The sequence below is a fragment of the Ziziphus jujuba genome, chromosome 4 (genome assembly GCF_031755915.1).
Source record: "Ziziphus jujuba cultivar Dongzao chromosome 4, ASM3175591v1".
Taxonomy (NCBI): Eukaryota; Viridiplantae; Streptophyta; class Magnoliopsida; order Rosales; family Rhamnaceae; genus Ziziphus; species Ziziphus jujuba.
The window spans coordinates 31,508,572-31,536,511 of record NC_083382.1 but is presented as its reverse complement, the minus strand read 5'-3'; the positions used below and the strand labels follow the sequence as shown (position 1 = coordinate 31,536,511).

General features: G+C 34.5%; 3 protein-coding genes, 1 long non-coding RNA gene and 1 other non-coding gene across 7 annotated transcripts; 4 read left to right on the top strand and 1 right to left on the bottom strand.

The window, feature by feature from the left end:
• The first annotated feature begins 547 nt into the window (after positions 1–547).
• Positions 548–4,801, top strand: LOC107415283 (monodehydroascorbate reductase 4, peroxisomal). Its single transcript, XM_048471937.2, has 8 exons — positions 548–961; positions 1,059–1,218; positions 1,809–1,860; positions 2,063–2,143; positions 2,609–2,727; positions 3,001–3,220; positions 3,371–3,489; positions 3,814–4,801. Exons 2-8 carry the CDS (start codon positions 1,099–1,101, stop codon positions 4,543–4,545), a joined length of 1,443 nt encoding a protein of 480 aa, XP_048327894.2. The 5' UTR covers positions 548–961; positions 1,059–1,098; the 3' UTR covers positions 4,546–4,801.
• Positions 4,802–4,944: 143 nt separating this feature from the next.
• Positions 4,945–5,016, top strand: TRNAP-UGG (transfer RNA proline (anticodon UGG)). The gene has a single exon. It is a non-coding gene; the product is annotated as a tRNA-Pro (tRNA).
• Positions 5,017–9,686: 4,670 nt separating this feature from the next.
• On the top strand, positions 9,687–12,647 carry LOC125422172 (uncharacterized). Its single transcript, XM_048472677.2, has 5 exons — positions 9,687–10,237; positions 11,320–11,386; positions 11,958–12,012; positions 12,120–12,224; positions 12,400–12,647. The coding sequence occupies exons 1-4, from the start codon at positions 10,056–10,058 to the stop codon at positions 12,143–12,145; spliced, it is 330 nt and encodes a 109-aa protein (XP_048328634.2). The 5' UTR covers positions 9,687–10,055; the 3' UTR covers positions 12,146–12,224; positions 12,400–12,647.
• Positions 12,648–17,487: 4,840 nt separating this feature from the next.
• On the bottom strand, positions 17,488–25,819 carry LOC112491188 (uncharacterized). Of its 3 annotated transcripts, XR_009638757.1 has the most exons (6): positions 25,508–25,819; positions 23,719–23,817; positions 22,192–23,512; positions 21,869–21,959; positions 17,998–18,088; positions 17,488–17,863 (listed from the first exon to the last, which is right to left on the bottom strand). It is a non-coding gene; the product is annotated as an uncharacterized LOC112491188 (long non-coding RNA). The 3 variants fall into 3 exon arrangements; XR_009638755.1 differs by having other exon boundaries at positions 22,192–23,817; XR_009638756.1 differs by having other exon boundaries at positions 22,793–23,817.
• Positions 25,820–26,381: 562 nt separating this feature from the next.
• Positions 26,382–27,279, top strand: LOC107415287 (large ribosomal subunit protein bL12c). The gene has a single exon (XM_016023586.4). The coding sequence runs from the start codon at positions 26,480–26,482 to the stop codon at positions 27,053–27,055; it is 576 nt and encodes a 191-aa protein (XP_015879072.2). The 5' UTR covers positions 26,382–26,479; the 3' UTR covers positions 27,056–27,279.
• Positions 27,280–27,940: the final 661 nt, after the last annotated feature.

The following is a 27,940-nucleotide window of genomic DNA, read 5'->3' as shown; positions in this document are numbered from 1 at the left end:
AATTCTTAAACAATGACACTACTTCTCTGTCTTTTTCCAATATTTTTGGAAATTGTTTTGAAGGTTTGGGTGAATTACGTACCAAAGCAATTTCAACCCCCCAAAATAAAATAAAATAAAAATAAATAAATAGATAGAGGGTATTTGGGTAATTATTTATGGACTTAATCTGACATAGATGAAAAACATGTTCAAGGTTTGAGATAGATGAGCTTTATCCTCTAGAGTTGTTCGGCGCAACCTGGCCAACCATTTTCCTGAAATTGTTTTCTTTGCTTTCTTTTTTCGTGACAATTTTATTCTCAAAATGTAATATTTGAATTCTAGATAAATAAAATCCAAATACAAAAAAGGAGAAAAATCTTCTCCAAATATAACAATTACAAAAGTTATTGAATCTTAAATATATATATATATATATAATATTTACAAAAGAAAAAAAAAATCATCCAATAGAAAAATGAAGGACGAGAATTTTTGGTGATACATTTGTTAATTAAAATGAAGAAGCATGAGATAAGTTTGAATGAAAAATAAATAAATAAATAATAATTAAAAAATAAAAAATAAAAAAAAACAATGAGTGGTAGATAAGAAGAGGGTGATCCATAATTCAGTTACACGAGGAGGTGTTATAGAGTTCCTGCCACCTCCATGCCTTCAACTTGATCCATCATTCATCATCCTCCTCACAATTCCAGAAACATGAATTCTTATCCAACCAGCAACTCTCTGACCCTTACACGTGTCATTCAATAATTTGCCTGCCCCATCACCACCCTAGATAGCAATGGGTCCCATTGGTCAACGTCTCTAACCGTTCCATTTTTCCTGATTGGCTTCTGTTATACTGTATAACTTGCATCCAGAACCACTGGAGCGAAAGAAGGGTAATAAGGTAAAAGTGGTGGGCTACATTCCACGGTCAGGCCCACCAGCAACCATGACGATCTTGATTGAGGTCTGAAATATTTTTATGTTCCGTTTTGTTTCTTTGTTGGGTAATGTTAAGCTTTTTTTTTAATCCAAAATCAACGGTGTTTTTAAAAATTGAGGAGACGAGGGAAGAAGCAGAGTGAGAGAGACGGAGATTGATAGATGGGAAGGGCATTTGTGTATGTGATTCTTGGAGGAGGAGTGGCTGCTGGATACGCGGCTCTCGAATTCACCAAGCGAGGAGTTCGTCGTGGCGAGCTCTGCATAATCTCTGAAGAACCAGTCAGCCTCTATTCTCTATTTCTCAATCTCAATTTTCTATTTGTTGTTCCTATTTTGTGTATTTTTCAGAATTGTGATAGTTTGCCTTTTTCAATTTTTTTTTTCTTTTTTTTTTTGGGTAATTGGAGGAGTAAACTGTAAAGCTCCATTCTTTTATAGTTTTATGTTATCTATAACCTGTTAAAAAAAACAAAAAAAAAAAAAAGTTCCGGCTTTTGCGTAATTCTTCAAAGCAAGAGTAACATTAACAAATTTCAAGTTGAATTAGAGAAGCTTTAATTTTGTAGTGTGGAATACTAAAATGGAGCATTTAGACGTCTTTATTTGTATCAAATATGGTGGGGTGGAATTTTTTATTAATTGCCTGGGGGAATTAGTTAGGTGTGAGATAGAACCTTTTATAGGCTGCACATTTATGAAGTATTTTGTTTTAGCTAAATCAGAACGAAAATCATCATATTGCAAACTGCAAACTCCTTGATTCTATATTTTATTGGATTGATTTTAAACTAGAATGATGAGTTTGTGAAAATTCATTGGTTTTATTAGATTGAATAAGGTTTAACTCAGTCCTACTGAATCCTATTCAGCTTGCACCTTATGAGAGACCTGCATTGAGCAAAGGGTTTCTACTCCCAGAAGGTATAAATACAGATGGTTCTTCTTCTTCTTTCTTTTTTTTTTTTTTTTTTTTTTTCTCCCCCCCCCCCCCCCCCCACACTAATTTAGCACCCCTCAGTATAACGCAAAAAGACAATTGGCTTATCATTTTTAGCTTTGTATTCTTTTCCTTTTGCTCATAAATTTTTTTTGTCATTTAACTTCATGAATTGTGGTATTGCAGCTCCTGCGCGTATTCCATCCTTTCATACTTGCGTTGGTATTAATGAGGAAAGATTAACTCCAAAATGGTATAAGGAACATGGTAATTATTTAATGACAGCTTTCTCTTTAAATTTGTTTATTTTAATGAGTTGAAGGATGCAATGTTCTTTTTCTGAAAATACTTGTTCTGAACATGTTCCATGCATCCTTGTTGCAAAAATGTCCGTTGTCTTATGTGATTTTTCCATTTTCAACTTATATTTTGATGAATATTTTGTTTCATTAGAAAAACTCCACCTTTGCCAAAAAGGATAAACTATTATCCAGAGATTAAATGTCAACATTTTGATCGACATTACAGATCTTACCCATTATATAAGTACTAGTTGATTCTCAAAGCAAATTTACTGTCAAAATTTTATTTTGCAAGCAAAAAAGAGTGACATAATGTCTAATATAATTTCCATGGTTAATGTTTTTCACGAGTTTTCTTTTCCTTTTTCTTTCTTCACTAAAAAGAAAAGTTTTTTTTTTTTTTTTTTTTGTTTAAATTTTTAATTTGCAGGAATTGAATTAGTACTTGGAACACGAGTTAAGTCTGCTGATGTCAGGCGCAAGACATTATTAACTGCAGCTGGGGAGACTATTAGTTACAAGATTCTCATCATTGCAACAGGTGCCCGGGTATTGAAACTGATCTGATAATTGTATAGTACCTTCTAATATTTAAATTGCCGGTGATCTTGAAATTGTAACAGAATAGATGGAATTAAATTAAAATGAGTAAATTCTTGGTCAGCAACTGCCATAAAATATGTGTTCCTGAGCTTTCTTCAATTTCTTAAAAATAATTAAATAAAAATAGTTATCGAGAAACATAGTGTTAACTATCTAACAAAAACTAATTTGGTATGGAAAAGACATTCTGGCTCTGATGTAGTTGTGTTCTGAAAATAGTCATTGAAGCTGGAAGAATTTGGAGTAAAAGGATCAGATGCTGAAAATGTGTGTTATTTACGAGATTTGGCTGATGCAAATACACTTGTTGACCTCATGCAATCTTGCTCTGGTGGAAATGCTGTTGTTATTGGTGGTGGTTACATAGGAATGGAGTGTGCTGCATCTTTGGTGATCAATAAATTAAATGTGACTATGGTCTTCCCAGAAGCACATTGCAGTATGTACCACTGTTGTGATACTGTTTCCTTTTATAATTTTGACTTGCTCTGGTGCACGAATCTGTTTATAAGGTCTTAAGCATCTAGTGGGAATCAAATTAAACACTCTTTTCTCAAGTAATGTTGACTAATCTTTCTGTTTTCGGTAGTGGCTCGTTTGTTTACACCCAAGATTGCAACTTACTATGAGGAGTATTATAAATCCAAAGGAGTAAAGTTCATTAAAGGAACTGTGTTGTCATCATTTGATTTCGACTCCAATGGGAAGGTAAATCTTGTGATGCTTTTCATGTTTTCATTTGGGGAGGTGGGGCTTCTTTTTTGTCAAGTCCATATATGGAGGGGCTCAACATGGAGATAGTTTTCTGAAAAAGCATATTTTGTTAAACTTTAAATGGAAAAGCTCAATCTGGTTATCCATGAAAATCATCTTCAGCTAAGATAAGATGTCTACGACTATATGTGGTTGCTCCCCCCTTTGTTTTTTCACAAAGATAGGACTGGGACTGGCTTTAACAATATTATACATGTAAACTTCTTTTCAAATTTAGTACTGCATTACTAACTTCACTAAATTTTGTCATCTACATAGGTAACTGCAGTTAATCTTAAAGATGGAAGCCAACTACCTGCAGACATGGTTGTTGTGGGAATAGGCATCCGTCCAAACACAAGCCTGTTTGAAGGCCAACTAACATTGGAGAAGGGTGGAATCAAAGTGAATGGAAGATTGCAGTCAAGCAACAGCTCAGTATATGCAGTAGGAGATGTTGCAGCATTTCCAGTCAAACTATTTGGTGAAACCCGTAGGCTTGAACATGTCGACTCTGCCAGGAAATCAGCAAGACATGCTGTGGCTGCAATAATGGAACCAAACAAAATGGATGAATTTGACTATCTACCCTTCTTCTACTCTAGAGTCTTCACCTTTTCCTGGCAATTTTTTGGGGACAACGTGGGGGAAGTAGTCCATTATGGAGATTTCTCAGGAAGTACATTTGGGGCTTATTGGGTTAGTAAGGGTCACCTTGTTGGGTCTTTTCTTGAAGGTGGAACCAAAGAAGAATATGAAGCCATAGCCAAAGCCACAAGGATGAAACCAGCTATTGAAGACCTAGCTGAGTTGGAAAGGCAAGGTTTGGTCTTTGCATTGTCAGTTAGTAAAAAACCAGCTCCGTCACCACCACCACCTTCCGATAGTCGTGGATCTACTCTTGTTGTGGAGAAACCAATCTATGCATGGCATGCAACAGCTGGTGTTGTTCTGGCTGCATCAATAGCTGCATTTGCATATTGGTATGGGAGGAGGCGCCGACGGTGGTAATCTCACAGTCGTTTGGATCTTGCAGTTTATTGGCGTTACTAATGTAATTCGGTTATATTATACACGTGTTGTAGCATTTTTAGGACTAGGAGTTTCGTGATACTCAGAATCATTTGGCCATTTCTATTCTGGCAAGAGTATAGCTCAAAAATGTTAAATGAATACAAAGTTATATCATCATACCATACGCAGAGCTGTAATTTCCAAGCTATCTATAGAGATTGAAATATAATTGATTAAAAGTTTAATTGAAGCACACATGGTGTTCATATTTCTTTCTTCTTTTTTTCTTTGTTTTTTTTTCCCCAACAGTAGACAGTCATGGGCAAGTCGATGGTTGTGGAATTATATTAGTCAGATTCATTAAGTTTAAACTGGTAGAATTGGGCTAACACACCTGGGCATTTGGTCTAGTGGTATGATTCTCGCTTTGGGTGCGAGAGGTCCCGAGTTCGATTCTCGGAATGCCCCAAAGATTGGCATTTAATTTTAAGTTTTATCCATCCGCGTGTGCCGTAGGTCCGACCCAGTCCATCTAGGAAGGTTCCACTGTATCTCAATAGCCTGGCTTAGGCCCATATTAGCAAGCCCATTTTGTTCTACAGTTTTCCTGAGTACACTCTCACAACTTTCTGTGGCTATACTAGCAAAGTTTAAATATACAGGCAAACTTTTCGGTGGGTGGATGCATTAATGCTTTTCCAACAATTTTCCTGTCGGCCTCCCTAGTATTTATCCTGTGGGCTAAATATGTTGTTATGTAGGCCGATTACTGTTTACGTCACTTTTGCATTCAAGATTGGGCCATTTGTTTCGGCCTTCTACAAAATAAATTATCAGAAGAAAAAAAACATAGACTGGGCTACTCATGCTACCATGTTACATAAAAATGGGCCTCAACGGTTCCCCTTGGGCCCATATTTGATTATGTATAATTCTAATACAAATATTACTATATATATTTATTTTTCTATAGTCAACCGTATAATTAAAACTTTGTTTGGCAGAATTTTTTATTAAAAAATAAAAATGTTTGACAAAAATCAATAAATGTTTATTAACCAAAAAATAAACTTTTTTAAGTTGTTTTAGAAAAGCTCAAATTTTAAACTTTTCTAAAAAAAATATTTTTTTTTATCTTATATGGAAATTTAATAAGTATTTAATATAGCTTAATGAATATTTAATGAGTTTTTTTATTTACAACTAAATACTTATTAGTTTTTTATAAATATCTATTATAGAACACTCTACAGACTAAAATTCTACTTTTATCAGCTATACCAAATAGATCATAAGTTAGCGACAATATAAAGCACTATATATGTCAGTTAACAATCAAAATTTATAGTACATATCTACTGTACCACAATTTTTCACCAGGCTATCTGCATAGGCTGGGTTACGTTATTGGGCCCGAACTATCCAACTTCCCACTTTGTTTCCAGAATGAACTTTTTAATATTTCTAAATATATGTGAAAATATACTGATATACACCTACAGAGAAGATTTTTAATTGGGCCAGTTAAATGGGCTTGTCTCCCTTAATGTCCTCCTGAGCCGCCTTGGCCCATGTCCAATGGCATTGTGTCTGAGTTGCATAATTGGGCCTGAATTGGCCCGCTGCCCACTTTGTTTCTATCGTGAATTAAATAATGTTTCTATATACACCTAAAAGAATATATTATTTACACACACTGAAGAGGTTTTTGATTGGGCCAATTAAATAGGCCTTCTTCACTATAATGTCCTTTTAAGCCCACTTGGACCATGCCCAATGGGCATCGTATCTCCTTTATTCCATTGGGCCTAAACTATCCCACTGCCCCACTTTGTTATCACAATGATTGATAATATTCTACATACACCAAATATACTATTTACACCTATTGAACATATTTTTAATTGGGCCAGTTAAATGGGCCCATTTCACTATATTGTCCTCCTTAGCCTATTTGACCCATGCCCAATGGGCATTATATATGAGTTACACTATTGGGCTTGAACTGTCGCACTGCCCAACGTTTCTAGAAGGGAAATTTAGCCCTATACCCCATTTGGAAAGCCCTTCACAAAATCTACCCATCTCCTCTCGAATTTTTTCATTTTACCCTTTCAATTTTTAATATTTCCAAGTTGCCCTTTTAAAATAGAAAAGCTATTTCATTTTTTCCTTTTAACAGGGCATGAAGAATAGAGGAATAGAAAGTGAGAGAGAATGGTGAGGTAGCTACCGGAGAGTTCTTTCAACTCTGCCACATTCTTCTGGGTCTTGGCCTTGGACTCACTGCCTTAGCATTCTACTTGGTCGGTGAGCAGATCTACAACAAAACCTCCTTCTCTTCTTCTGGGTCTGCTTTTATTTTGTTTTTATCAACTGTTGGGGAATAATTAGATGGGGGTTTAGGATTTTGGCATCGGGGGGATGGGTCAAGGAGATAGGGCGAGTTAACCAGGTGCGAAGGAGTGGATGCTTTGAGATGCAGAGTTTCTTTGGTCATTGTATTATAAGCACCTCAAAATTGAATAGACCACAAATGGATGGTTAGACAACCGTGGAAGTCAATAACATCACAGATATTAATAGCATCATAAAACATCATTTCAAGACCCACCCTTCAGGTATTGCAATATTGGAAGAAGAAAAAGGTAATTGTTAATTTTCATTTAATTCATTATAGGTTTTTATGGTCTTTAAATGTTATCTGAAAAATGTGAAAAATATGTTATATTTTTGGAGATATAATTTATAGTCCCAATGCCTTATATTAAGGTGGAGACGTTGAATGAAAAATGAATGAGGTTTAAGAACAAAGGGTTGTTTGATAGGAAATATCATTTTTATTTTGTGATCTTTGTGGAAAAAGTAAAACATAGTTTTGGGAATTTTTTTAAAGTATCAGTTTTATTTTATGATCTTTGTGGAAAAAGTAAAACATAGTTTTGGGAATTTTTTAGAAGGGAAACAATGGTTCTTATATGATTATAATGAGATTGTTGAATCTGGTCATAATTTTTCTATTAGCTTTTTAAGATCTTCAAAATTAAAACAAATTTAGATTTGAATAAGATTCTAAATTTAGTTTCAACGATTATTTGTTTGTACGAGAATATTGACTATGATGAATATATAAATATATATATATATATATTGAAGAAGATATAGTTTTGAGGCAGACTATTATGATTAGCAAGATTTTCACATATATGTATGTACTTTCAACAATTTTCAATCTTAGTTTGACTCTCTTTCATTTCCTCTCTATCTCAAATCTTGCTTCTTCAAATCTGTCTATGAAACAATTCTAACATCTAAGGCCAATGGCTTTCTGAATCCATTGCCTCAACTCCAAACATGCATCAAGGTACTTGATTGTAAACTATATATATATTTTTTAATATGAATTATGAATTTTTAGGTAATTTCAATATGTTTTATGATCAACTGGAGATTAACCACTACTTTTTTTATTTAGTTGGAGATGTTGATTGAAAATAATGGGATGTTGGGTTCTTGAAATGTACCATTGGAAACAGAGGAAGAATGACTTTTAATTTTTTTGTGAAATTTCTATTTTATGCATTGGTATTTTTGGAAAAATAAATGGACTTTTTAACAGTTGAAAGCAAATGGTTCTAACATTTATGGATAGGATTGCCTAAAGGCGATATATAAATCCATTCTTTCATCTTCAATTTTAATTAGTGAAAAAGTAAATTTACGCCCCTATTTTTTATTTCTTTCATGCACAAACTATTATATATATATATATATATATATATATATATTACATGCATTGGTAACAGTGGGTTATAATGTTTTTTTCAAAGGATAACTCATGGGCCTGGTTTATCTTAGGATTGCATTTTCATCTTGCCAAGACATAATAAGTTATTGTGGAGATTGGTGGCTCAAAAAAGGAGGTATAAGATTAAACCAAAAGTATATTTAAATGAATTTTACACAACTTTATTATCAATGAAAGACATAAGTATTTGGAATATATTTCTATTTCATTTACCTTTACAGAGTTTTTAGTCATGATTCATTCAAGAAAAAAAGGTATATATTAAATTATAATTTTAGTTCTTAGGTTGTTGCAAATACATATCGATGGCAGAATGTGATGATCACATATTAGAAAATTTTAAGGCCTATTCCATTTTTCTATATTAAGCCCCCTCAGACTATCCCACTTGCAAATTTTGATGATCCAATTGGAAATTTCTCCAATGATTGTCAAGAAGATTATATATTTTGGAGTTAATATTCTTTGCCTTGTGATATTGGATAAAAGTCACACATTATATTTCATTTGTTGCTCAAATTAATATTCATATGTTGTCTACATTGAAAAACATTTAATTTTTGTGGTTAGGTTGAGATACTAGTTTTGTACATTTGAAATTTGACTCCTAACAAATTCTGTATAATGGTTGCACCTCAGTTGAAGAGTTTTGAAGATCTTCTATCAACTACCGTAAACTTTGTGAGTTGATTATTTGAATTCTACATAGAGCAGGTAATTCACCATAAGAATTCTGATAGCAGTTATATTTCTTGGAGGTAATCTACCTAAAACAAATTTGTGAAAGGAAGGTGTATTTGCTATATGATAATAATAAGTCCGATATACAGCTGCATTAATGTTACTATGGTTGTAAGACAAAATTTTGACAACTAAATAACATGAAGAGTGCAAATCTCATTTTCTCAAAAAAATTTATTATTATCTGAAAAATTATAATGCACTGAATTGGTTTTCAATTATTCTCCTCCAATAATGTTAAATGCATATGAGTCATTATAGAAATTTTATTGTTTAGTTTCAATTCAAAGCTGTGTTATATTCTGAGCTCTATGAATGTCCTTAAAATTTGGCCTCATAAGTTTTACTTTTGACAGCCCAAAACTCAGGAGGTTAAGAAGAAACTCACAGACAGGGACGTTCAGGAGGGTTTTGACATTACTTTTACAAAACATAAGGGGCAGGTGTATTTTCTTTGTCCCTGATGTTACATTTATATAATGAATATTGTGTTCTATTATTTATTGAGAGTTTGATATATTTTATTAGTTCAAATCTTGAAAGTCCAAGGCTTATATGCATACTATATACAGCTCCAACATATGGTCCATGTAGGACTTTGAAGCCAATTCTTAGTAAGGTATCCAAATAAAAAAATGTTTCACTTTTGCATGAGGTTCAATCTCAATGCCACTATCAACTCTTACAGTGATTGATGTCTAATGTGATTTGGAGGTGGCCAGAAATATTTGGGATGACATGATGAAAAACCAATTTTATGTGGTAACATCTCATTGTGTGAAGAAACACATGCTTTACTGTATCTGTCTATTTTAGTGTTGATGCCTCATATAGAATGCAGTAACCTCTTTTTAATAACTTTCTTTTATGGCAGGTGATTGACGAGTTGGATCAAAATATACATTTTGTTGAAACTGATATTGAGGAAAATCCGGAAATAGCAGAAGCAGCTGGTATTATGGGTACACCATGTGTTCAATTTTTCAAAAACAAGGAAAATTTGAGGTTGTTTTTCTTCTATACTCCTGGTGCTAGTCCAACTGTCAAATCTGGTTCAAAAGGAAAGCGCCATCATTTGATACTGACTAAAACCCTTGAGTGGACCTTAAATTGGTGCATACTACAGAGCATGTTTGATAGGTATGTTAAACTTGACCGTGCATTTCTTGTCATGGATTTCTGTTCATATTTAAAATACATATTTTGATTGGTGCGTACAGTTGGACATATGTCAAGATGTAATATGTAAAATGTCCATTTCATATTTCTTAGACAATATGTAGAAGACAAGAAGTTATTTTTAAATTTGGTAGTTCTTACAAGTTTGTTCTTTTCAAGGGATGGTTATTTCTTATCCTAGATGCTTTATTGAACTTTATACCTTGACTTTTAAAAGACAAGGTGGCAAAGCAAATTAGGGATAGCCCTTAAATAGTCAGACAACCCTTTATAATGAGGAAATTTAAAATGTTTAAAAACTTGATATAATTAAACCTATGATTTTATCTAAGGATTTGATTTTTGTTCATTTTCCAGTAAAAACATGTCACGTTTAATTTTCTGTTTGCAATTTGATATCTTAGAATGAATAAATTTTTTTGCAGTCAATTTATTTGGTTTGAATTCTGATTTTTCTTTATTTTATTTACAACTGATAATTTAAAAACTTAGAACCCAGTGGAGTTGGAAGGTTTGAAAAAAGCAAACATTCGAGATGGCGTTGTGGTGGTGCAATATCTTGTCTAGTTGGATAATCAGGTAGTTTGTGAAACTTGTGCATCTGTTTATTTCTTGGACAAGTAGTCAATATACCATTTTTGGAGGAAAAGCTTTTTATTAAAACAATAAAACTAAAAAATAAATGAATAAATAAAAAGATGTCTAAGCTTTTAGTGCATATACAGATGAAGAAGATATATGGAGTTTCTGGTTACTTCTTGGAGGGAGACGAAGTGACTAAGAAAAAACAATTGTAAGTTCATTTTTGTTTTTTGTTTTTTTTGTTTTTTTAGGTTGTTATGCAACATCTAACATTTGATTGAAATACTAGTTGAGATGTATTGTGGCCTAAATATTGGCTGAAAGAGGAATGTAAAAGGACATAAACCATATCAGACAACTTGTCGGTACACAGCTTGTGTATATTTCTATGTGTCTGCATGCAATGCTCTGCGTGTGCAGTTTCAATACACACTAATCAAATAATGATGCAATGATTGCAGGCAAACACTTAAACTGATAGAGGTGACTACAAGCGATAAGCTGGAGAGTTTTCATGCAGTAAAAAAGGTACTGTGAACTTTAAATGAAAATTCTATATGATCATAAGTGGTAATGGTTGAAAATTCTATATGATATCTATGAACTTCAAAAAAGGTATCTTTGACATTGTCATTTATGCACATGAGTGGTAATGGTTCTTAAGTTGTATTGCATGAGCATAACATGCTTTTGAAGCAAGCGTGGCAAATTTCACCATATAAAGATAAATAAAGTGTTTTCCAATTTCAAATGAACTTAGCATTGGATATGCTAATTCCTACTTTAGCAACCACTTTCAAAAGCTAGCATGACATTCTATGCATAAAAAATTCCAATATATCATGAGAAATAAAGGGTCTTCCACTTTTAAAATGAACTTTGACATGGATATGTTAATTCCTACTTTATCAACTACTTTCAAATGTTCTTGTTAAAAAGTGATATAGTTGAAAACGCTATACTGCAGTAAGTGCTAATCTATTTAAAGCATGCTATACTGCAGTAAGTGCTAATCTATTTTATTTTTCCTTTTTTTATTATTATTATTATTATATTTTTTCAAGTCTTGCAAAGCAATTTTCTTTGCTTCATTTTGCAGGTCCTCAAGGGTCATATTGCACTTGGGAATGCCCAATTTCCTAATGGAACCAATGGTATTTTATTTTATTTTTTAAATTATGTATTTCATTTTAAGTGAAATGTATTGACCATATTCTTGTAAGATTGTGTGATAGGAAGGTACATGTTCATTTTCCTATAGGTAATGCCCTAGACATTCTTGCTTGAGTTCCACTATAGAAAAATGGTCTTGATTATCGGCATGGTACAGGCCACGGAATTGGGTCTTACCTTAATGTTCATGAAGGCAAGTGTGTTTTACTACTTTCCTCTATTATTACTGGGTATGAGCTATTACCTCAATTGTTAGATTTGAACCTTTATATTTTTTTATGGATACTCTAGGTATTTAATTATTTTCTTTGAAACTTGTATGCTAAATATTGTAACTAACCGCAGATATTTCGTTTGATTTCATCCAGGTATCAAATCGGTCTTCGTTATAGTGGAGGTGCCCCGTATGCTTTTAATGCTGTCACTATAGTTTGGCATTATACCAATTGTGGTGCCAATTGGTGTTCGAGATTTTGACATTAATGGGGAACTTTGGGTCAAATTAGGATTGATACCAACAGAGCCTTTTGTAGGAGTTGTAATATTCTCTAGATTTTATTCATAAAACACTTGTACATTTTTCTCTTGCTAATTCATATTTAGTTTTTAGTTTTTCGACATGATTCTCATGTCAAGATGAAGTGTAAGGACCCAATTTCATTATTAAATTCTCCATATTGTTTGAGATATGGAAAAGCAAGAAATAAGAAGGATGAAAATTTAAATGGATGGTAATTGAGTTCTCCAAGATTGGCTTTCTAGTTTGGGACCATTTGAACTTGTTTGAATCGTATGCATTGAAATTTAGTTAGTTTTGAATTGGAGACTATTCCCAGCTTGAAAGCTTCTTCCAATCTATTTTAAATTGTGGTTCCATGGTAGTATGTCCAAAAGAGAGTAGTCACAAGGAAATTAATTGTGCAGTTGTGGAAAATATTTAAATAAATGGATATGAAAGTGTTGAATAAATGGAATCATCTTCCATTTCTCATCTACCCTCATTTCTCATTAACTGTCGAATAAAGTGGAAAATATTTTGCATATTGTTACATTTAACACACATTAAGGGACTTGTGGGGACCAAAAAATTGATAAAATGTGATAACCATAGGAGTTTCGGTAATTACCGATGAAACCTACAGTACTTTTTCCAGCAACTACAAATTGATTACCATAGGTTTCATTGGTAATTATCGAAGGTCCTACGGTAATCAAATTTTTGTGCTAATTTGAGAATTTTTTTAGAACTTTTGGGGTTTTTTCTCTTTAGGATCATTGAAGAATATATTTTGCATATTGTTGCATTTAACACGCATTAGGGGACTTATGGGGGCAAAAAAATTGATAAAATGTGATTAGCATAGGGGTTTTGGTAATTACTGATGAAACCTACGTTAATTTTTCAAGCAAGAACAAATTGATTACCATAGGTTTCAGCGGTAATTACCAGGGGCCCTATGGTAATCAAATTTTTATGCCAATTTGAGAACTTTTTCAGAACTTTTGGGATTTTTTCTCCTTAGGATCATAGAAGAAAGTATATTTTTCATGTTGTTGTATTTAACACACATTAGGGGACTTGTGGGGGTCAAAAAATTGGTGAAATGTGATAACCATAGGGGATTCAGTAATTACCGATGAAACCTATGGTAATTTTTTCAGCAACTACAAATTGATTATCATAGGTTTCATCGGTAATTACCGAAGGCCCTACTGTAATCAAATTTTTATGCCCATTTAAGAACTTTTTCAGAACTTTTGGGGTTTTTTCTCTTTAGGATCATTGAAGAAAGTATATTTTGCATGTTATTGCATTTAACACATATTAAGGGACTTGTAGGCGCCAAAAAATTGGTAAAATGTGATTACCACAAGGGTTTCGGTAATTACCGATGAAACCTACAGTAATTTTTCCAGCAAAGACAAATTGATTACCGTAGGTTGCATCGGTAATTACCGAAGACCCTACAGTAATAAATTTTTTTTAGCAATTTGAAAACTTTTTCAGAATTTTTTGGATTTTTTCTCCTTAGAATCATTAAAGAATGTATATTTTGCATGTTGTTGCATTTAACACACATTAGGAGACTTGTGGGGGCCAAAAAATTGGTAAAATGTGATAATCATAGGGGTTTCGGTAATTACTGATGAAACCTACGATAATTTTTCCAGCAACTACAAATTGATTATCGTAGGTTTCATCGATAATTACCAAACGCCCTATGGTAATCAAATTTTTGTGCTCATTTGAGAACTTTTTCAAAACTTTTATGGTTTTTTCTCTTTAGGATCATTGAAGAAAGTATATTTTGCAAGTTGTTGCATTTAACACACATTAGGGGACTTGTGGGCGCTAAAAAATTGGTAAAATGTGATTACCACAGGGGTTTCGGTAATTACTGATGAAACTTATGGTAATATTTCCAGCAAAGACAAATTGATTACCGTAGGTTGCATCGGTAATTACCGAACACCCTACGGTAATAATTTTTTTTTGGCAATTTGAGAACTTTTTCTGAAATTTTAGAATTTTTTCTCCTTAGGATCATTGAAGAATGTATATTTTGCATGTTGTTGCATTTAACAGACATTAGGGGACTTGTGGAGGCAAGAAAATTGATAAAATGTGATTACCACAGGGGTTTCGGTAATTACTGATGAAACCTACGGTAATGTTTCTAGCAAGGACAAATTGATTACCTTAAGTTTCATCTGTAATTACAGAAGACCCTACAGTAATTAAATTTTTTGGCCAATTTGATATTGTTTTCAGAATTTTTGGTGATTCTATTCACGGCTTCTCCGGCCTCCTTGACGCTGATTTTTGAAAAGAAACCTTCGCGAGCAACGTTAGAAACGTAAAAACACCCACAAATCCTAGTAGAACCGGAACAAAACCACCATTTGCTAAAGACCCAGATTCTTTAGATCCACCATTCAAGTATTTCTGAAGCAGCAGAGAAGAAACAACCACAAGTGAGAAGGCAAAAGCATTCCGATACTCATAGAAATAAAAGCAGGATTGAAGATGGGCATCGTCGACCATTAGACTGAAGATCTGAGCATTGCTTTCTTCGAACTCAAACTTGTTGTCTTTAGATTTGGTCTCTTTCTAATCTCAGCATTTGGTTTTTTATGAGAACCCAGAAGCCAAATCGAAGGAGCCACAAAAGGTTTCCTTATATTAAATCTAAAATAAAGGACATACAGATCTTTTAAAATTTTTTTAAGGATGTAATGGATATTAAAGGGCAAAAAAAAAAAGTTGACCGATGAAGGGGTATATATCATCATAGCCCTTCTAAAAGGGACATTGGGCCAAATTCCCCTTTCCAGAATGAGTTGACAATATTTCAAACAGACGACAATATACATCCACTGATAAGATTTTTTATTAGGCCGTATAAATAGGCCTGTTCCACTAGAATGTCCTCATGAGCCTACTTGGCCCATGACGAATATAAATCATATCAATTCTACCACTGGGCTTGAACTGTCCCACTTTCCTTTCGGGGAGTTTGGCCCAATGCCCTCTTTAGAAGGGCTATGACGATATATACCTTTGCATTGGTGAACTTTTTTGTTTTGCTCTTTAATATCCATTACACCTTTAAAAAAAATTTAAAAGACCTGGATGTCCTTTATTTTAGGTTTAATACAAGAAAACATTTTGTAGCTCCTTCGATTCAGCTTCTAGGTTTTCATCCAAAACCAATGCTAAGATTAGAAAGAGGACCAAATCCAAGGATAACAAGTTTGAGTTCGATAAAAGCAATGCTCAGATCTTCAGGCTAATGCTCGACGATGCCCATCTTCAATCTTGCCTTCATTTTTACGAGTATCGGAATATTTTTACCTTCTCGCTTATGGTTATTTCTTCTTTGTTGCTTCAGAAATACTTGAATGGTGGATTGGAAGAATCTGGGTCTTTAGCAAATGGCGATTTTGTTATGATTCTACTAGGATTTATGGGTGTTTTTAAGTTTTTGACGTTGGTCGCAAAGGTTTCTTTTGAAAAATCTGCATCAAGGAGGTTGGAGAAGCAATTGAATGTTCTCTTTGGGGCTTTGGGAGCCATAGCTGGGAATATGTTTTGCTTCCTAATTAGTCCTTTGGTTATAGATTTCAATTTTGGTCCACTTGATGGTTTTGGTATATCTTTAATTGCTGTTTTAATGGTGAGCAACGTCCTTTGGTTTTGGATTACGGTAGGGTCTTCGGTAATTACCTATGAAACCTATGGTAATCAATTTGTAATTGCTGAAAAAATTACCGTAGGTTTCATCGGTAATTACCAAAACCCGTATGGTTATCACATTTTACCAATTTTTTGGCCCTCACAAGTCCCCTAATGTGTGTTAAATGAAAAAACATGCAAAATATACATTCTTTAATGATCATAAGGAGAAAAAGCCCTAAAAGTTCTGAAAATATTCTCAAATTGGCACAAAAATTTGATTATCATAGGGCCTTCGGTAATTACCAATGAAACCTACGATAATCAATTTATACTTGCTGGAAAAATTACCGAAGGTTTCATCGGTAATTACCGAAGGCCATACGGCAATCAAATTTTTTTGCCAATTTAAAATTTTTTTCAGAATTTTTGGGTTTTTTTCTCTTTAGGATCATTGGAGAATGTATATTTTGTATGTTTTTGCATTTAACACACATTAAGGGACTTGTGGGGGCCAAAAAATTGATAAATATGATTACTATAGGGGTTTCGATAATTACCGATGAAACCTTCGGTAATTTTTCCAGCAAGTATAAATTGATTACTGTAGGTTTCATCGGTAATTACCGAAGGCCTTACAGTAATTAAATTTTTGTACCAATTGGAGAACTTTTTCAGAACTTTTGAGATTTTTTTTTCTTAAGATCATTGAAGAATGTATATTTTGCATGTTGTTGCATTTAACACACATTAGGAGACTTGTGGGGACCAAAGAAGTTGTCGAATGTGATTACCATAGGGGTTTCGGTAATTACCGATGATTTCTAAGGTAATTTTTCCAGCAAGTATAAATTGATTACCGTAGGTTTAATCGGTAATTACCAAAGGTCCTATGGTAATCAAATTTTTGTGCCAATTGGAGAACTTTTTCAGAACTTTTGGGATTTTTTCTCCTTAGGATCATTGAAGAATATATATTTTGCATATTGTTGCATTGAACACACATTAGAGGACTTGTGGGGGCCAAAAAAGTTGTCAAATGTGATTACCATAAGAGTTTTGGTAATCACCAATGATTTCTATGATAATTTTTCCAGCAAGTATAAATTGATTACTGTAGGGTTCATCGGTAATTATCGAAGTCAATACGGTAATCAAATTTTTGTGCCAATTTGAGAACTTTTTCAGAACTTTTGGGGCTTTTTCTCTTTAGGATCATTGAAGAATGTATATTTTACCTATTTTTGCATTGAACACACATTAGGAAACTTGTGGGGGGCAAAAAATTGGAAAAATATGATTACCACAGGGGTTTCGGTAATTACTGGTGAAACCTACGATAACCAAATATTTTTGCCAATTTGAGAACTTTTTCTGAACTTTTGGAGTTTTTTCTATTTAGGGTTATTGATATTTTATCAACATAATACGACAGATGACTTTTCCAACAAAACAACACATCAAACCAACGTCTATTTATGGTGCTATCAAGAGGTATGGCGGCTGACCATGATCGGCTGCTGTGACCAATCTGTTTGCACCTCCCGCATCTATATTGATGACGCTTCTCTCCTTGAGAAATATGTTGATGCTTACATGCTGCAATTGCATGGACACAAGGAAAGCCAGGTTTCTCTATACGGCATGTGCATTATCTGTCAAATTAAAATGAATAATATGCTTCAGTGACTACCAAATAAGGGTGCTTATGAAATGAATGATGCAATCTAGAGAAAATCAACTCTAATAAATTGAAAAGTGTGCAAAGAATTTCAGACAGAAATTTTACCAGCCTAATCAAGTACACTCCTCATTCCCAACACTATGATAAAGAACGGTTGTAAACATGTCCCCAAAGAAAAAAGGTTGTATCCATGTTCCTAAAGAAAAGTTTATAGTATATGGTTAGACAACATAAAAGAAAAGCTCTTTAGGTAAACAAATCAAACACCGATAACATACAAAACTATATGGTAATAATTTAGAGAATGTCATATAAAAGAATAAAGCAAAAGGTCATCAAGTTATTTTCTCTCATGGACATAATAAAATCCATTTCCTCCAAATCATAGTTAACATAAGAGAGCTGCATTAGGAGGATAAAATGCTTTAAATTTTTTTTTTGTAGAAAAAAAAAAGTAAACAACCAAGATATAGTAGTGTATTTAGACTTTGAATATATGAAACAACTTACATAATATATTAAACAATATGTGAACAAAACTATGATGCACATTATATGTGAGTCTACATAAATATGAATTTTGGGGACAAAGATACTGCACACGTGATATACATTATGAGCTAATTTACTTAGAATTTTGCTTTAGCTAGTTGATGGAGAATATGTCAATGTCACCATTCATATGACCTTATAATGCAAATAAACAAAATAAAACTTCAAGTTAAATAGAATATACAATTAAAAAACCAAACAAAACATAGAATTCTTGTAACACCCCGTCCCAAATCGCACCGGAATCCGTGCACGTTGACCGAGGTTGACCGTTGACCGTTGACCGAAGGGGGTCAAAAGTTGACTTTTTGACTCGGTGAGAATTTCGAGATGACTAGGGCACCGTGACGAAGTGCACGATGCCACGAGTTCGTAGACTGGTAGCACGTCGAAAACGGAGCTACGGTTTGAAAGTTATGGACGAAACAAGTTGCGGTCCAAACTGTCCAAGGGGTGCCGGAGTTGACTTTTTGTTTATGGGGAATTGAGCTTTGACTCATGCATGGTTGTGAAGTGCTCGTCGATACGAGTTCACAGACTAGCGGCACGCTCAAAACGGACATCCGGTTAAAAAGTTATGGACGTTTGAAGTTTACCGGATACCGTATTATTTTAATATTTTTTTTGGGTCGGCCACGTGTCAGTTTCTGATTGGTCCACGTGGCATGAACAGTGTCACGCAAGGTTTTAATTTTGAAAAACTCTCGGGGAAGAGAGAGAAAGAGAGAGAAGAGAGAGAAAGAGAGAGAGGAGAGAGAAAGAGAGAAAGAGGACCCGCCGGCCGCCGGTCATTTTCACGTTTTTCCGGCCTAGTTACTGTACACGCGCCGGCCAGCCAGATTGCCCACCTCATTTCCGGCAAAACCTCCAAATTTCACGGTGAACGGCCGCCGGACGCGCCCGGATCGGACGTCCGAAGTTTGGCGGCGATTTTTCCCCTCCACCGCCGGCCACCGCGAATCGGCACTATTCCGGCCGATATACAGTACACGCGCCATACACCCAGCATCCTCTCCTCAAGTCCGGCCTACCCACCAAAAATCACGGCCATCGGACCACCGACGCGCCGGGATCGGAGCGTTTTCCGGCGAGGGGTCGAAAATCTTCAAACGGTGATTTCTCCGCCGTCCGACCTCCGTTTTGCTCACCGTCGGTCCCGTTGGATTGCTCTCCTCACGATCTACAAATCTGCAAAATTTCACAGCAAACGGCCACCGTCGGAAATTACTGTTCCGGCGACGGTTGCCGGTGACGTGGCGGCCCGCCGGAAATTACTGTTCCGGCAAGTACCCCGAAAATTCCGGCCAGCTCCAGTCTGCAGTGTTCGACCTCCTGAACCCAAATCCGACTTCCGTTTCCACCAATTCGCGACGGTTTGGGAGAATTGCGGAGCCGAAACCCGAAAAGCTTCCCGATAAAATTCCGACCCCGTCGGGTACGATCATCGGAAATTAAGATCGGATTTGTGATTAGCATCACTCGAGCTTCGATTCGGTATATGATTCGTAAATTTTAGTTATCGTTTGTGTTTTGACCCCCCGGGTACCGGGTATTATTTACCCGAATAAAATATTAATTTATTTGACTGTGTGTGAATTTTGTTCTAGGAGCACCGGTGAGTCGTAGAATTGATCCCGTAGTGGATCATGGGTTAATTGCGTGCTCCAGGTGAGTGACCCACCTTCAATTTAATTTTGGGAAATTTAATTGGTGAATATATTATGTGTGATTTAAATATTTGGAATTTAATTTTTATGTGCCAAATATTTATTTGATTTATGGTGGAATTATTTGTGAATTTATCGGATTTAAAAAAAATGTGTATTTCACCAATTTATGCCATGTGAAATTAATTTATGGTTTTGAGGATTTTGAAATTGGTGTGGTTTTAATGTTAAATTGGGCACGATTTGAATTTCAAATATTTCAAGGAAAATATTTGGTTATGTTGGTGATTTCAATTTTTATAAAATATGCCCGTGGAATATTATGAGATTTGATTATGATATTTCGAGAAATTATTTACGCTTGGAAAAATGTGGATATTTGAATTGATGGATTTGGGAGTTGGTGGATCTGAAAATCATGGGATTTATGGTATTAATTATAAGGAAATTGTGGAGAATTTCCCGGTTCAAGCGGATGGATTATGCCCGCTATGCTTATGAAAAATGTGAAATTTGTTTTATGATTTAAATTTATGGATTTTATGATTTTTAGATGCACCGTGCACGTACTGGTGTTCTGATTATGTGATATGGTATATGTGATATGGTTAGTGTGCACACGGTTGTGATTAGCGCGCAGGTGGGTGTGATTAGCGCGCAGGTGATGTGATTAGCGCGCAGGTGGGTGTGAGTAGCGCGCGGTTGATATTATGAGGGTGTCCTGTGGATGCCATCGGAGAGGGCGGCCACCCCCCTTTGGCCGGGACACCAGGTTAGCAGCGGCGCTGTGGGACGCCACGCGACCGTATGCCGGTTTCTCTCTATAACCCCCTGTCTGGCGGTACCTTGGGACGCTGGGTACTGTTGGCGCCACTGGTATATAGTGGGTGCATCAAATGATTTTCAGAACTGTGTTTTAAAAATAAAATGTTTGGAAACTGAATTAGAATTAAAAATATAATTGTTACCGCTTCTGGTATTTAAGTGATGTCTTGGTTTTCGGGAAATATGAATAAAGGGTTTTGTGAAAATGTTTTAAAAGGGGAACCTTTCCAACTGAGAGAATTGTAAGGGTTTTGAGAGACATTATTATTTCCAATTAATTATTATTTATATACCTATTACCGTGGTATGATAGTGTAGAGTAGTAGGGTCGCTCACTGAGATGATTAGCATCTCACACTCTTAAATTCCGTTCCTCTAGGTATCAGGTTGTCGGTGTTCACTCGGAGCGGACTCGATCTTCCTCGCTGTATTTGTTCGTGCAGTACCTTGTTATTCTTTTATTGCAGTTGTAATATTTCTTTCACTCTTGTTGTATTTATTTTGCACTGGATTACTGTATTTATTTTTTTTAAGTACTGCAATTTGTGGAACCAATTTGTAGTTTGTGGGAGGAATAAGGGGATATTTTTGAAGTGTGTTTTCAGTGCAGGTAAATTTGTGGTAAGTAAATCCCTTAGGGGAGGTGCTGCCGGATTTTCCGTTGGAAGGTTCGGTGGTATTTCCCTGGGATCAGGGCTGTCTAGGGTTCCGGAGGAGGAATTCTGGACGGGTCCTGACAATTCTTCCAAAACTTCAATTTCTATTCTCCACAATTCAGTCTTCAATCTCCATACTTCTAGCACACAAAAAAAACACAACATATAATTCTTCCAGCGTACAAAATCCACATTCCTCAGCATAAAAAATTCACATTCTTCCACACTTCATCAAAAATAAAGACAAAATTAGGGAGAAAAATTTATGCTATGTACCTTTGAAAATTTATGCCACTGCCCAAATTTAGTCAATCGTTCAATTAACTGGTTCTTTCTTTATTCATATGTGAGCTTCTTTAAGTTGAATCTGTCAAACAAAGAAAGAAAGCAACTATCGTCAGATTCTTTGTTTATAAAAGGAAAAACAAACAAAGAAAGTCATCCATGTAACCAAGTAACTATCGTAAGGAATGGCTAATGCAACTACGTATCGAAATTATTATTATCGTATAGCAAATACACCTTCCTTTTCCAAATTTGTTTTAGGTATATTATCACAAAGAAATATAACTGCTATCAGAATTCTTCTGGTGAATTACCTTCTCTATGCAGAATTTAAATAATCCACTCACAAGAGTTTACGGTAGTCGATAAAAGACCTTTAAAATTCTTCAACTGAGATGCAGGCATTTTGCAAAACTTGTTAGGAGTCAAATTTCAAATGTACAAAACTAGTATCTCAACCTAACCACAAAAATATTAAATGTTTTTCAATGTACAGAACATATGAATATTAATTTGAGCAACAAATGGAATATAATGTCTGACTCTTATCCAATACCACAAGGCAAAGAATATTAACTCCAAAATATATAATCTTCTTGATGATTATTGGAGAAATTTCCAATTGGATCATCAAAATTTGCAAGTGGGATAGTTTAAGTGGGCTTAATGTAGAAAAATGAAATAGACCTTAAAATTTTCTAATATGTAATCATCATATTTTGCCATTGATATGTATTTGCAGCAACCCAAGAACTAAAATTATGATTTAATATATACCTTTTTTCTTGAAAGAATCATGACTAAAAAGTATGTAAATGTGAATGAAATAGAAACATATTTCAAATATTTACGTCTTTAATTGATTATAAAGTTGTGTAAAGTTCATTGAAATATATTTTTGGTTTAATATTATACCTCCTTTTTTGAGCCACAAATCTCCACCGTAACTTATTATGCCATGGCAAGATGAAAAATGCAATCCTAAGACAAACCAAGCCCATGAGTTATCCTTTGAAAAAACATTATAATCCATTGTTACCGATGCATGTAATATATATATATATATATATATATAGTCTGTGCATAAAAGAAATAAAAAACAGGGGCATAAATTTACTTTTTTACCAATTAAAATACAAGATGAAAGAATAGGTTTATATATCACCTTTAGGCAATTCTATCGATAATTGTTATTGCAATTATTTCATAATATATATGAGACCATTGTCTTGTACTAGTACATTTCTTCAATGCATCTATGTTAATATTTTTTCCAACGAACTACTAAGATAGCATAAGCAAAATATAAAAGCACACTGTCACCAATAGGACTACTAATAACATGTATAGAACATTGCATAGTTGTTATATAGCATGATTAAGTGGATAAACTAAATACACATCCAACTTACGATTTAAGCTATAACATACCCCCAGCTAGTAAGATTTAGTACATGTAAACTATTTTTAGTACTAAGATCCTTAGCATATCATGAAATTTCTTTCTGTATGCATATGCTAAAAGTCATGCTGGTGATCCATGAAGATCTTCTACAACATTTTTCCTTGAAGTCACTCACTCCATAGTTCAGTTTGCCACTTCCAGCAGGTACACTAGTTATCATTGTGATCCTTCTAGTAGGGAAGAACATCAAATGGAAGAAAAGTATCTCAGAATTAGAATAAATATATCTTGAATTTCAACTAGAAATGTAAAATGATAAATGTTTCTTGCACTTTACTTCATTTAATATGATATATAAGCTGTTCTAACTTCTAATAAGAAAAGAAAAATTGTGATTAAAAAAACAAAATAGCTAGAAAAGGGAAAAACCAAATACAAAAAACAAAGGTAAGAATTATTGCTCAAGCCTTGTAATATAATGTTTTCAGCAATCCCAAGATCCTTGAAAGGGTACTCAAGAGAGACGTTAACAACCCTACAGCAAATAAACAAGAACACTATGGTAAACCTCATGCATAGAATAAGTTTATATTAAAAGGCTTGGAAGGTTACGTCTGAAGAAAAAAGTAACAAGGACTTGAGATTTGTAATTATATCATGTATCCTATAATAAATATTATGCAGTACTACCTCTTACCTTAATATTGAAATTAAATTAAAAAAGTTCAAAGCAAAACAGAGCATGCTATCTTATTGCCAGAGTAAGTCGTATCCGAGATGGTAACCAAACAAAATTGTCCCAAGACAAGCAACACCAACATAAATTGTCTGTTTAGTTTTCAGTAACTATCATAGGCAGTTCATGACTTCAAACACATGCAAGTTTTTCTTGTTAAAATCTTCTCAAATAGATAGGGAGCAAGAAAATTTATGGTCATTTACATTCATTATCATTTTTTTTTTTTTTGGGTACTCCATTGGTTGTAAATTTAATTTCCATGTATAAGAGAAAACAACCAAAGATTGTTTTAATGCTTTTATTACAATAATAGAGAATTTGTATTTAACTTTAAATTATTGTTTGAGAGACTAAATCCTCTCAAAGCTAGGATATTTTAGGTTCATTAAGTTTGCATAATATTTGAAGCTAGGCATCTTTCCGCAAGGTAACATCCAGCAACATATTAGGACCCATTGATGGTAATGCTTTCATACTTTTCTTTGTTGTATGAACTATAAGATGAACATGCCAAACATTTATGGCAAATAAACAAAACCTCAAGCTCTAGTTTTTATCATTATAAATTCTGAAAACAAACTAGCAAGCATTTTGTTTAGAAAGCTATGTAAAACTTAATATAAATCATTATCAGCATTGTAACTTTTTATTTATTATTAATTTAAGGTATATAATCACAACATGGTCCACATTAACATTTAGCTGTCTTCCATGATCTAGTCAAGAAACTTTTAGGGCCATAGAAATTATGGGTCAAGGAAAAAGAAATGTCCTTTTAACTTTCCATTTCAAATTTAGAAACCTTCAAATGGTTGAAGCTAGTCTATTCAAATAATCCATAAGAAATTCAAAAAAAAGATATATTGCCTAGAGATAAACAGCCAAACTCTAAGCACTTTAATTTACAACCCAAGAATGATAAATAATTCAGTCCATTAGAATTTTTTTTTTTAGTAGTCCAATAAGAAATCTTAAGGAAAATGTTTTACTTGTATGAATAACACACTAAAATGTTTATTACATTATTTCAATGAGGAATCATTTTCCAGAAATTGATTTTGAAAATTCTTTAGTATTTGGTGCATGGAAAATATAAGAAGGAACAAAAATTTTAAAAATCTAGGATAATGAAACTTGGGATTATTTTATTTTATTTTATTTTTTTGGGACAAGTTTGAATTAAAAAATACTTCTCTCAACATGTCCCAAATAGCTTCCCCAAAAAAAAAAAAAAAAAAAAAAGACATTACAGTTTACAAAATCATATTCCTTTATAAAGTATTTTCCTTATGAATTATCGGCCTACCAAATAAGAAAGTGAATAATTCAAGCAAAAACCAGATACTACCATTGTCTTTTGTCTAATTGTGACAAACTATGAATGAAGGAGTAATTTAGAAGTTCCAAAACGTTGAATCTTGATGTAAAATTAATTATTTTTAGAAAAATAAAATAAAATTAAGAATATAAGTTATATAAACATTACCTCTGGAGTTTGATGGATTGGTTCTACTAATCCTTCAGCATCCATGCACTCAGCTAGATATTTTGAAACAGCCAGATTTGACTTGTCCAGCGACAAAGCATATATCACCTGCAAATTCCTAGATAGGCTTTCAGTTCCACGCTTTAATCCCTACACTTTCATCTTAGATTCGACAGGGTAGAAACCATCTACACCATGATTATTGACTTCCGTCCCTCCTCTTGAAGAACTCTTTGGTCATCCTAAACTGTTTTGCCATTATTTCTCACTCTCTCTTCCTCTCCTTCTTCGTCATGCTCCGTTTAGGGCTTGATTTCCTTTTTGATATTTGAAAAAGATAATTTGGAAATATATGAAAATAAAAAGGTAAAACAAAAAAAAAATCAATCAAGTTAGGTAAATTTCATTAATACGTTTCAAATAAGGGTATTGGGCTAAATTCCCCTTTCCTTTTTGCTTTTAAATGACTTACAATATTTCTAAATACACCTTACACCCACTGAATAGCTTTTTGATTGAGCCAGGAAAATGGGCCTGTTTCATCATAATTCTTCCTGAGCCTACTTAGCCCATACCTAATGGGGTTGAGCCTGAACTGTCCCGTTGCCCCCGTTTGTTTCCATTATAATATGTCTAAATATACTATATACACCAACTGACAAGATTTTTATGGGGCTGGATATTGGGCCAGCTTGGCTATATTGGCCACCCGAGCTTACTCGGCTCATGCCCAATGGGCATTATATCTGAATTATCTGATATACCCCTGGACCAAAAGTTCTGTAACATCTCCACAAACAGATAGACATTAGCAATTGGGAAGGGTAATTACGTCAGCCGGGTGAAAAACCAGCAGCTATATCCCCATTTCTCATATCCATTACACTCTCCGTAGTAGTTTCTCCCTTCCACCCCTTATCCTATCTTCTTCTTCTTCTTCCAACAAAACAACAAAGTAAAGGAGGAAAGCAAATGGCAACCACTCTCTCGGCACTCACGCTCCGCTCCCCATCTTATCCTACACCCACTCCTTCCTCTTATCCTGCGCACACCCCCTATAAAACAACCTTCCTCCAATTCCCCTTCAACAACTCGAACCCTAGCCTCTCCTCCCAAAGAGCCATCCATGTCCGTCCCATCGCCGCCGTCTCCGCGCCTGAGAAGATCGAGAAGATTGGCGGTGAAATCTCCGGCCTCACCTTGGAGGAGGCCCGAATCCTGGTCGACTATCTTCAAGAGAAGCTTGGTGTCTCAGCTGCGGCCATCGCTCCCGTTGCCGTTGCCGGTGCTGCTCCAGTAGCCGCCGCGGATGCCGGCGCTGCCGTTGAAGAGAAGACGGAGTTCGACGTGGTCATCGACGAGGTGCCGAGCAACGCGAGGATTGCGGTGATTAAGGCAGTGAGGGCGTTGACGAGTTTGGCGCTGAAGGAGGCTAAGGAGCTGATTGAGGGCTTGCCGAAGAAGTTTAAGGAAGGAGTGTCGAAGGACGAGGCTGATGAAGCGAAGAAGCAGCTGGAGGAGGCTGGTGCTAAGGTTTCGATTGCTTAGGAGGAGGGTTAAGGAAGAAGAAGCATGGTAAATGAGCTTATTTTGGTCTACATTTTGGGGGGATTTGAAGTGGGTTCTTACTTCTTAGTTGGTATTCTCCTCCGATTTGTTTGGTATTCTTTTTTTTTTTTTTTTTCTTTTTTTGTAGTACAGTGATTGTTCTCTGCTTCAATTTCAATGTAATTGCTTATTTAAATATGAATAGTTGGTAAATTTTGTGTTAATTTTTTTTTTATTATTATTTTTTTTTGGTTCGTTTTGAATTTGGCAAAATTTTACTGGAAATTGTTTCAAGTACCTACATTTGGTAGACCATAATTTAAAATATAGTTGTTTTATCTGAAACAAAATTGTTTTGGAAGGCGGTTAGAGATCTCTGTTTTCAAAGCAAAAGTGGCATTTTAAGAATAGCTGCAAGCGGAAGTGATAGAATTAAATCTTTGGTCATACAACTTGGCCGCAGTGGGATTAATCAAAAACAAGCAAATTAATCAAAATTTTGCCTGAATGATTCAGATCAAGATGATGTTGCGGTTTCTTTTAACGGAACAATGGTTACATCTCAAATGGTTTACCAAATTCAATTGTATACATTTTGTTCGTAGTATTAATCTGAATTTTATGCAAGCGACCCAGACGAAAAAAAAGGTCACATTTTGAGTAATTGAAGTTGATTTGGGTAGCTATCTAATAACAAAAGGTGATTTTTTATTTTATTTTTTACCGACGAGACTGTTTGAAATTTGAGCTTTTCCTAGTGTGATCTTTTAGTTGGGGATAGGTTTACCTTTACCAGTCAATGCAGAATAGATATTTGTTTGGATATCGAAGCCTCATTTGCAACAGTGTATCAAGTGCATAGATCTTTAGCCGTTAATAATATGC